Genomic DNA, 12,235 nt, shown 5'->3' with positions numbered 1-12,235 from the left:
CGTAGGATTTTTGAGTGAGATCGTTGCCAGTGCCCCTGGACTGGCTCTTGTGCAGGTGGCACATAAAATACACCATCCTGAGCATGGCTGTTGCCAGTACCGCCTGACTGGCCTTCGTGCGGGTGACACATAAAAGCACCCACTACACTCTCTGAGTGGTTGGCGTTAGGAAGGGCATCCAGCCGTAGAAACTCTGCCAAATCAGATTGGAGCCTGGTGTAGCCATCTGGTTTCACCAGTCCTCAGTCAAATCGTCCAACTCATGCTAGCATGGAAAGCGGACGTTAAATGACGATGATGATGATGATGATGATATATAAGGGAATCTCCTGTTGAAGATGATGTATGAGTGTTCAACTCCAACTGAATGACCTACATAAACGATTTGTCTATATTGATTAACTATATGTCCTGTACATTAGCTCATTTCCTCCATCAAATCAATGTTGCCTGAACAAGTGTTGAAGTGATTGCAGAGCAATGTGAGATGAAGTATTTTGTTGAATAACTCAATACACTACCCAATCCAGGAATTGAAAGCACAAATGTGTGATAGGGAATGCAACATCCTAACCACTAAGCCATGTACCCTCACAAAATATCTATATCTATCTATATATATATATAATCACAAGATAAATGCATGTGAGACTCCTTGCTTTGAAATCGCATGGTTTTTTTACACGAGTGTTATCATCATACAGTTGGTATCCATTGGTTTCCAGTCTTCTGAGGAAACATGACTAGCCATGGAGAAAATGATACCTTGCTTGGATGCAAAGATGTCATTGTTTTCCAATCTTCTATGGAAACATGTCTAACCATGAGGAAAATAATACCTTGCAACAGGAAGTATGTCCGGCCATAAAAATCTGCCTTAACAAAATCTGTTCAACCCATGTAAATATGGAAAACTGGATATTAAAGCAAAAATAAAAATCAACAAAATTTTGTTCTCTGAATAAAAAATATAAGATTCAAAAGAAAAGGAGTTAAAAAAAAAACAATGGAAATCAATGCTATAAAAGACAACCAGCCATGTTACTATCTAACAAAACAAAACAAAAAAATTATCTTTAACACTGATGAATTCATAATGAAGCAAACACAGATAAATTAAGACATTGACATTTAGATATTTCTTATAAATGGTACAGATTAACAATGAAATAAAGATTTCCTTTCACTAAACTAAAACATCATCTTTTTGATAATTGGCCTCAGAAGATCAGAGGTTGGTAAAAGATTCAAACTCACAATCATCAATTTGGTTTTTATGTTTATCCTCACCTTTGTTAATGTATGTTGAGCAATGTAATAACTGAAAGAGTATGATCACAAATATAAGTGGTTGCAATGAGTTTCATCCAAAGGATATCTGGAGTAACATTCCTCAACAGGATGCATAGCTCAGAGATCGGAGAGTCTCTTCAAGTCAAGCTGCTACTTCTCTATGTAGAGAGGTCAAAGCTCAGGTACTATAGACATGTGATTAGAATGTTGCAGGAAAGAATCAAAAGACAGACTCTTCAAGCTGAGCCAAGTAGCAAGGGACTTAGGGGAAGACTAAAAATGAGATGATTGGATTATATCCATAGTCTCAATTGCTCATGCTTGGGAATCTACCCTGAAAATCTATTGATGGTTGCTTCTGATAGGACCCTAAGGGGACAATGCTTGAAGACTCTACCCCAACAACCTTCCCAAGAATAGTGGGCAAAAAAATGGGTGGATGCATATGTGTGTGTAAATAGGGGTAGACTAAATTGCTGGTACAAGACCAGTAATTTCAGGGGAGGGGACTAGTTAATTACATCAACACCAGTGAATAACAGGTACTTTACTGACCCCAAAAGAATGAAAGGTAAAGTTGACCTCAGTGGAATTTGAACTCAGCATGCTAACGATTCAGCCAGCTTGCCACCTTAATAATAATAATAATAATAATGCTTAATTCAGGGACTTGTTTTTAATCAATAACTTTTTCTATACTCCTCAGTCATTTTAACTATTTTCTATGAATTAGCACATACGAGATATTTCTAATGCTAATATAATTTAGTGAGATCTTTAATTCATATAGCTTTAAAGAAAAACAAAAAAATGAAGTTGAGAGTTTGTTGAAAAGAAAAACCAACCCAACACATTCCATATATGCCATGACCTTAAAAATCTAGATCCCATTAATAACATGAGAATATCCATTGATTTTACTATATAGATTTACAATTAATAAACCTCTTAAATTAATCTAAATGAATTTTTTAAATATGATTACATTTGGGTCACTGGAAAAAAATCCAAATAATAACAGTAAAGTTTCACTTGCAATTTTTCATATCATACACACATATAGATTATGCATTGATGCATGCGTGTGTGTGCATGCGTGTCTTAGATCTACACACATTTTCTCAACTTCATTGAATATAAGTCTATATTTAATATTCACTGATGGTGAGAAAAACGTGTTGTCTGCTCAGTAGACAGTGATGCACAAAATGTATAATGTATGTATGAATGTGTGGGTATCTATCTATACTTATTTTGGATATATAGTAATATAAAAAAAACGTGTATGTATAAATGCGTAAGTGTATTTATTCAATAAACTAAGTGTGATGTCAACAAATGTCGGTGAGTGTGTGTGTGTGTGTGTGTGTATGTGGGTGCATGGGTGGATGTGGATGTGTGCCTGCATAAATTTGTGAGTGTATCTGCATATGTGATGTATTCTGTGATTTCAAAATAAATGAATGTATGAATACATGTGTGTCAATGCTTTTATTTAATAAACCGTTGTGTAAAGTATGTTTATGGTTAAATGTATAGAGTCTATGAATAAATGTATATTCATGTTTACATTCAGTAAACTGTGTCAATGTATGTGCATGGCAGGGTGGTGTGTTTTGCTCTTGAGCAAAAGACATCATTTAACGTTGCTTCAGATCAGTGCTTCTTAAACTATGGATCGTGACCCCAAATGGGGTTGTGACGCAAAATGCTGGGATCGCAAAAATTAAATTCAAACATTTGAATTTCAGTTTATATGTTATTTCACAAATGCACAAATCCCAAAACTACTTTTATTTTGACAAATAATATAACTACTTTTCTTTATATGTATGTTTAGCAGAAAAAAATGATTTATTTATTTGTATGTTTTATTTCATATTTAATACCTGGGGTTGCGAAAAATCTTGTGAATTTGTCACACTTTGAGATGTCTATGCATAAAAGTGAATATATAAATATTTTCAGTATACTGTGATGTCAAAAAAAGAAGTGTTGACATCTGCGTGTCTATGTTCATAATCAGTATAATGTGCTATGTAGATAAAACAGTTTATAGAAAATACTTATTAGTTTACACGTGTGTATACTAATTTACATACAGGTGTAAATTTGGTAAATTAGAAATATACAAAATCAGCATAAAGCCTAAAATATCCAATGAAACCTTCAGCATTCAGATTATCTGTCAAATGTGATGCTTATTTATTCACATTGTTTTGAATTAATTTATGCATTAACTCATAGCTTCGAGATTTCAATGATGGGATTATTTATTTTGAAAATGGCATTGTAGGGTAGATGTGAAAGGCTAGATCTGATTAGTTTGGACTTAAACAGGTAAAACATTTGAGCCAGACAAAGCTGATTTAAATGCTATAGGATTAAAATATCAGAGTAAGACAGCAAATTTAGCCCAGTGATTAGAGCATCATATAGATTGCCTTGTAGCAATTCTTACTCTCTGCCCTCAATGACAACCTTTGCCTGCCAGCCTCCCTTCCTTACTTTTAGGGCTGATAAATAGAATACCAGCCTTGTACTGTGGTTGGTCTACTGATCTGTTGACCAATCACAGTTTTTTCTGCTTCTGTCCAACTGGTCCTCATGAATTTGAGGTTTTCTGGGTATGTTTGGCCCCAAGCATTCTTAGGCTGGTTCATTTCCCATCTTCAAATGTCCACATCATAATTTTTTTTAGATATCAATTAGCTGGCAGGTGCACAATACAGCCCACCAGGTAAAACCAATGCTGCACCACAATGTTTCATATTGAGTTTGAAGTAGAAACAAGTGTTCTAGCTCTTTATTTCTCTTTTGTTCTTTGAAAAAAATTGTCTGTTGTCAGAGCTGGAGAGGGATGTACTATACCAGGCTTACAAATGCCCACAATAGTGTATGTCACAATGGTACTCCTATGGTTCCATTAGAAGTTGAAGGTCCAAGGGAAGCCTCTTTCTGGAATGAACTCTAACACATCTCAAATTCTGGGCAGCATAAGTCTCAAACTAATTGCAAACACAGAGCCATTAAACCTCATCAGAGTTTGTTTAATTTTACTACTGTATTGCTGAGGGAAAGAAAAAAATAATCACTGATATGTAAAAAAATTCTAATCAATTGATATTTAGTAAAGCTAATTGTCATATTGATTTTCCTTCCATTTTGTAAAGGTTTGAACCAACTGTATATCATGGACAAAAGACAAGATTCATTTTACCATAGCTTTGAGTCAATCCAAGCCTTGTGAGAAAAATTTGGTAGAAGCCTTTCAGATGGATTGAACCTGTAATTCCAAAGTCCACTATTATTACATACTGTGACTGAGTGATGTCAATTCTGCCTGAGAATTACTTTAAGTGTGTATGTACCTGTGAAATACTCAGCCACTTATATGCTAATTCAATGACCAGTAAATTCAACAACAGAGATCTATTTACCTATGTGAATATATGAAAGTGTGTATGTATGTGCAAGTGACTGTATGTTTGTGTGTGTGTGTGTGTGTGTGTGTGTGTATGTAAGTATGCTTGTGTAAGCCTGTTTGTGCATGGATGCTTGCATCTGTGTGATTATATATTGTGCACGTTTTCTCAATTGTAGTTGGTATGGACATGCAATGTACATAAACAATAACAGTCAGGTCTATAATTGCCAAGACAATTCTGAATGGATACAACTTGCAGAAGAAGAAGAAAGCCAAAGCAGACACAAGAGAAAAGCTGTGGACACTGATCTCAAAAGACTGAAATTCACCAAAAAGAGATGATAAAGAACTGCAACGAATAGGATGATGCTTGCTGGAGAAGAGTTGCCTGACTCTGGCATGCATGGAAAAATGAATGCAAGATGATGATGATGATGATGATGATGATGATGAATGTGTGTGCACCTTTTATTCAGAAAAAAAAAAAAAAAAAACTGAATGGAAAACACAGTTCTCTGACTTCTGCTTTTTCAACTGAAATATTTACCTTTGCTGAGCTGGTTGTTCATAAAAATATATTCTATTCAATTTAAGAGCATGAATATACATCAAAACATAGTTATTATCATTAGGGTTCAACATCTTAAATTTGAAAAGTCAAAGATGTAAATGATATGTGTTTATGTATTAGTGTGTGTGTGTGTGTGTGTGTGTCCATCCATCGGTCCTTGTCAGTGAATGTGTGCAAAGAAGTTTGTCTTGGATTAAGAAATATTGGTGAAATCGGAGCAAACAACCCAAAACAGAAGATCCATTCTTAAAAGCTATAACAGAGTATATAAATCAACAAACTTTACATACAGTATATATTTCATAATGAATATTTCATAATGAATATTTCATATAAATATTAAACAAGTGAATACATTTCTGTGACATCATGTTCTGAGCTAGGTTTCCTTGATATTCAATGTTTGACGTACATTTATTTCTATTATAACACAATCCGAGTACATTCCTGTGTCTACTATATTCTTCTAGCAAGTATACATTTTAATAACATCTAACCTTGAAATATATTTTGCAGGCATGTTGATCTTAACCTACATTTAATAGATTATATTGCAGTATGATGCATCCAAATCCAATATATTCCTTTGTCATCTTGATATGAACACAGCAATATAAGAAACAAGCATTTTAGTGACCTCCTTATGATGTGATGTACACTCTTCAGTGACACCCTGCCATGAAGTACATATATTCCAGTGACATCAGAAATGAGATGCACACATTCCAGTGACATCAGAAACGAGATGCACACATTCCAGTGACATCAGAAACAAGATGCACACCTTCCAGTGACATCAGAAATAAGATGCACACATTCCAGTGACATCAGAAATGAGATATACATGCTTCAGTGATTTTCTCAACCATCCTCTACCACCTTCAATAAACACATTCACTTGAGACACACATGTCAGAGATGTTCTAATCTAGTGAATATTGCAGTAATATTTTGATCTGAGATATATTTCCCATATATATATATATATATATATATATATATATATATATTTGCTAAATTACTTACCTTCTTTAATAGCAGCGTCTCGGGTCATTGACATATTACGCAGAGGTACTTTAGAATCTCTCTTGTGGTTAAAGTTTGGTAGAGATGAGGAACTGAAAAGCAGAGAGAGAAAAAAAAAAGAGCATTGTGAGATTCTTTAGCAAGCAAAGTATTGTTGCTTTTAACAAGGACAAAAACAAACATATCTTTTATCTTTTACTCGTTTCAGTCATTGGACTGTGGCAATGCTGGAGCACTACCTTCAAGAGTTTAGTCAAACAAATCAACCCCAGTACTTATGTTGGTTTTTAAGCCTAGTACTTATTCATCAAACCACCAAGAGACCAAGTCTCTTTTCATCAAGCCACAAAGTTTCAGAAACATCATGACCGCAGCCACTTGGCTGAAACACATAAATAAATAAATATCAACACCAATTGTCAAATGGTTGTTGGGGAGAAAAAACATGCATGCACACATCTACATATAGATGAATATGACAGGTTTCTTTCATGTCCCATCTACAAAATTCACCCACAAGGCTTTGGTGAGCCTAGGGCTATCATAGAAGACACTTGCCCAAGGGGTCAAGCAGTAGAACTGAACCTAGAACCATGTGGTTGGGAAGCAAACTCCTCACCACATAGCCATGGCTTATATAGTTTACTTCAGATAATTATATTTAGTGTTATTTTTAATCTTTCAGTAATTTTCTCCCATAAGCTTGAGAAGAATATGGAATAAATGAATGTTTACATTCTGATAGAAGTTACTGCTTTTCTAACCTTGACCAGGAGGAGTTAATGGCATCAGACGGTGCTCAATATCTCCTCCTCCTAGTTAAAGTCACATTCACCAAAGGTGGGTGGAGGAGAGACATCATCTTTTAAATATAATCTTCCTCTTATTCAGAGTTCTTCTTAAATATAAAAGACAAGATTACAAAGAGAACAGATGTAAGCATGGTAAAGCTATGACACTTTCCCCAACATGACATAACAGTCAGTAGCATAGCTAGGATTGTTGGGGTAGGGTCACTGTCAGTGATACTTTTAAATAGTACTTTGGGGGCTGATGTATAGGCCTGTACAGGCTAAAACCAAAATAGGAGGTGGGGAGTGATATAAACAAAAATGGATGCCTTGAGTGGCACATATTGTCCTTCTTAACACTTAAACATTTAAATTACACACTGAAATGTAGTGCTTATCTATTCATATTACTTTGAATTAATTAATCATGAATTAATGTTGTAGCATTGAGATCTTGATGAAGTGTTTATTGGGGCCTACATTGTAGTGTAGGAGTGGTCAGCTCAAATATAAAACGGGTGGAATATTTGAGTCAGATATGGTCAGTTTAAATGTTAAAGGGTTAAACAGCTGCAGTTTGATGACATGTAAAACATGTGGATAGAGAGAGAGAGAGAGAGAGAGAGAGAGAGAGATTCCAGTGGAGTTAATGTTTGATGATCTGGGGAGGAAGGACTGGGAATAATGATTAGAGTAGGGCCTCAGTGAGGTTGAACGCAACATGGATGATGAGAGGAGGAGACAGAGTGAGTCAAGAATACCTGAGTAAATGCGGCATGAGACCAAATGCAAAGAGAAGAGAAGCAATGTGTCTGTGAGCCAGAGTTTGGAGCCTGTTGGCAAGTGACATCATATCAGTTGAATGGACATGGTGTAAGATATGTGTGTGTGTGTGTGTCAGTAGCAGCAGGACCAGTATTCTATTATGAGCCTCATTTGAGCCGTGTGGAGAGAAGTTTAAAGACGTTGCATAGACTTGGTTGTAATTCCTCTCTTCCCTTTATTATATATATGTGCATTTGAACGTGGCAGGGAACAGCAAGCCTTTGACTGCTATTTGGATTCCCTTGTGTCTACTACTCTGATTGGTTGGTATGGGCACAATTTGTCTCTTACTCGATTGTGCCAACTTACTGTGTATAACCAGTTGGAAGCTCTAAATAAGATCACATGGGACAGTCTGTTTACCAACTTGTTTGAACCTACAGCTCCCTATAAAAACTCAGCTTTTCCTTGTTCTGAGGTCTTTGGTTCTAGACCTTTTAAGGTCTAGCCACTGACCAAAGTACAGCAAGCTCCAGCAACAACACCAGCCAAACACCACTACACGTTGAGACTTACCAACTTCGTCCAACAGCCTTACGGCAACCTCCTCCTTCATCGCCACCATCATGCCCTTCTTAACATCATCAACATCATTTCTCTATGTACACAGCTCAGCAAGCAATTCACCCAAGTTCCAACAATTCACGACTTATTTCACTAGAGATCAACAGTGAATATACAACCTACATGAACTTCTGTACAAGTGTCCCATGCAGCTGCATCACAGTCACAACTTCACATACGACGTAACTGTAACTGGCTCAACATCATGGCTGTGACTTCTCGATACAGTATTTCAACTATCGTGTACTATTGACTACAAACTAATATTCTCATCTTTCTTATGTCTATGAACTTACTCCTCACTTCGATGCCTATAGACTCTTTCACTGCCTCTTCTTCATTACCATTCTTATATGTTCTTCACATGCACATACATCTATGCTTACACACACACACACACACATACATACATTTTGTTTGCATGATGGCCTATTATTCTGTATACATGATGCACATAGACACACATGATAACATATCAATAAATGTTCTCTTAATCATTCCTATGTGGTTGTGTCTCCTTTTCCATCTGGCGTGTATTTATAGTATTCAATCCTTTTTATTGTAAGGGCTGTGTGATGTGGTACACAAGAGCCATTCTTGTCACCTTGCATCGCATGGTCCCTTACAGACAAAATATTTTCTGGCTTGGGAAAAAAAGGAAGACCAGTCTTTGCAATGTGGTCTTTATGACCTTGAGGTTTTTAGTGACATGCTGTTCATGAAAGGATTAGGGTGATGTGCAATGCTGCCTTCATGAAAAGACTAGGAATTGTTTCTTTGTGCCATTGAAAGAGTCAAGATTGACAAGATTAATATGCCCCACATCCTGTGGCACTGGAGGAGATTTACAAGGTCCCTATTCATGATGTTAGTACAAATTTGACATGAGGTATCCAGGTTAAACGTGTGATGCTTGGACGTTGATGGTTTGAGAAGAATGAAGTATGATATCGTTTGAATGATAACAAGTATGTCGCTCAAAAATAAAAGAAAAAGTATAGGGGAAAAAATCTAAGTCGTTCTGATGCCCTTTCATCGTAAGATTAATATTGTGCGTGTGGGTGTATAAAAGATGTACACAGAGAAAAGAAAGTCACTAATAAGGCGGTGCATCGAACAAAAATGTCTTGTGATATTTATTCCGCCTAAGATAAACACTCTCCAAACACGTTTGCCGTTATAAAGATTGAACCAGTGAGTTTTCCGGCTAAATTCCGATGTGTGACTAGTATCGTAAGATGGCCACTTTTTCTTCTTTCTCCAAGGAATAAGAAGTGTTTGTAGCATCAACTAATTTTTTTTTTTTTATCACATAGCATATTCAAATGAAAAATACGTAAAAATAGCTACAGAAGTTTGGATACAACATTGCATTACGTTTGGCTTCAATTTAGTCACCTTTAGATTCTCATTTGCTACATATTGAATAAACTTCACACATTTTGTAATATGGTTTTAAAATCAGCTCAATTGCCAAGGGAGAGAACTTATGATGTTAGCAATGCCATGGGAGGTAACAAAATATTAAATTCGTTTCGGCAGTTTCCGCTCTCCCCGGCCACATCGAAATACTTGGTAATTTAAAAATCTATGTATTTTTGTACTCCACAGTAAAGCTGGTACAAACACAAATTGAGACACTGTTTGGTACATATGAAGAATCTTTCGCAACGATAAATTAAGAAAAAGCAGTTTCCTCGGGTAAAATAGACGTAGATTACGAAAAACGTATTAAAAAACAGGGCAAACAAACCGTTTCAGAGATATTCGCATTTTAGGAGGGTTCCGAGTACAATTTGTGAAGGAAACTGTTCGGAGACCTGGGATGAGGTGTAAGTACCTCAAGCAGTATATGGTGAGGTATCTGTTCATTAAGTCTATTCCAAATCATGCTGAACGTTTCCATCACTTTTTTACGGAGAACAGTAAACGTATCCGGGACCCTCTTAAAAATGCAGATATATTTGAAACGATAAGCTTGTTCCATTTTTTGTTACTTTTTTGTAATATACACGTTTATTTTACCGTAGAATGTAGAGCGAATGTAAAACGCGTGCGTACGGGTTAGGGTTAGTTTTGGGGTTAGGGTTAGGTGGTGAGCACGCGTTTTACCTTCGTCCGTCACCCTCACAAAAATGCGAATATCTATGAAACAGTTAATTTGCTCTGGTTTTTATTGCGTTTTTCGTAATCTACACACCCATTTTATCTTAAAAACTTTGTTTATTTAAAAATTTGTCGTTTGGAAAGATTCTTCATATTTACCCAGTTTTACATATTACATAGTTTTAATGAAAACTGAGCACAGTATACAATTAGTTCATTATTATATTTTTAGACATGCAAGCGACTCCACTAGTTTTATAATGAAATATTACATGTGATGTGTACATCAGTATTGATCTTGTTATATATCCTCACTACTTTACGAACACTAAATGATGATGATGATAAATGTTATAGTATGAGAGCAGATTATAACTTACCGAGTAAAAGCAGGTTCCGGGCGACTTATACCACCACTGGCAGCAATAGCCTCCGTCTGACATCGCCCGCTGTAAAAGAAAACATAAAAGGGCTTTATTGTTTGTATCATAATCCTTGTAGCCAATAAAAGAATTGTTAGTACCATAAAAAAATAAATACAAAAAACACTTCACAAACTCATGTCAATATTTAAAACATCCTTATTTCAACTACATATCTTAGATGATAAACAGCATTAAACAATCCTTTCTACAATAGGGCACAAGGCCTGAAATTTTATAGCTGTGGGAGAGTCGATTACATCGATCCCAGTGCCTGGCTGGTACTTATTTTATTGACCCTAATAGAATAAAAGGCAAAATCGACTGCAGTGGAATCTGAACTCAGAATCTGAAAACAGATGAAACGTCACTAAGCATTTTGTCAGGTATATTAATGATTTTGCCAGCTAACTGCCTTAGTATTATTAATGAATATAAATAAAGAGCGTCAGTGACATGTAGAAAGCTTCCAATACATTCAGTGAAGTGGTTGACATTAAGAAAGGCATCCAGCCATAGAAACCATGCCTCTTTGGTTTGTTGGTTCCTGTCAAACTGCTGTCCAAACCCTACCAGCATGGAAAACAGATGTTAAATGATGGTAATGATGATGATGAAATAAAATGTTGTGTCTGAGAAGTACAACAGTGAAAATAGTATCCAATCTCATCTTCAATAACAATGACAAAAATTTCTTAAATTGGTGCAAAGAAACATATTTCTAAGAGAGGGTTTATAGTTAATTAAATTGATCAAATTATTTTATCAATCCAAGAAGGAAAGTAAATTCTTCAACTGTTACAGAACACTGTAAAAATATTAAAACAAGCTCTTCTAACAATTAAGAACAAAGCAAAGTCTATTTCTGCAGAATATAGATTTAGGATATGGAATGAGAGTGTGGATGAGTGAGTTTAAATTGTACCAATCTGTCAAAGGCAAGCATTTCAAGATGATTTGTATTAATTATATCTGAGAGTTAACCATTTTGTTATCATATTTCTGTTGAGATGTACTGCCTTTGTTTCAATTAATTTTGAAAATAATGAAGTATTTGGTAAAATAACTGTCATTATTAATCTGGTGTTTGATACAAATTGATATGAAAATTTGATGGAAGATTTTAATTTAACAAGTTTGTGAGAAAGACCCAGGGATTTTCTCAGGTAGGTTGGTATCTAAAGGCTTAAATATACCAAGGAATATAAAA

The 12,235-nt window shown here is 35.5% G+C and overlaps 1 protein-coding gene across 11 annotated transcripts in view; it reads right to left on the bottom strand.

The window, feature by feature from the left end:
* Nucleotides 1-12,235, bottom strand: part of LOC128246976 (FERM domain-containing protein 5-like) — a 276,439-nt gene that overhangs the window by 48,457 nt on the left and 215,747 nt on the right. For all 11 annotated transcript variants that reach the window (XR_001409851.2, XM_014920490.2, XM_014920484.2 and 8 more), the window contains 2 exons: nt 10,984-11,052; nt 6,318-6,409 (listed from right to left, as the gene is read on the bottom strand). Coding sequence is in view for 10 of the 11 variants with exons in the window: in XM_014920490.2 (XP_014775976.1) it covers nt 6,318-6,409; nt 10,984-11,052 (161 nt within the window). In the remaining variant the exon portion in view is untranslated. The remainder of the gene's footprint in view (nt 1-6,317; nt 6,410-10,983; nt 11,053-12,235) is intronic.

Source organism: Octopus bimaculoides, chromosome 12, assembly GCF_001194135.2.
Source record: "Octopus bimaculoides isolate UCB-OBI-ISO-001 chromosome 12, ASM119413v2, whole genome shotgun sequence".
In the NCBI taxonomy this organism is placed as follows: domain Eukaryota; kingdom Metazoa; phylum Mollusca; class Cephalopoda; order Octopoda; family Octopodidae; genus Octopus; species Octopus bimaculoides.
Note: the sequence above shows the minus strand (reverse complement) of the source record. Positions and strands in the feature narration are given on the sequence as shown.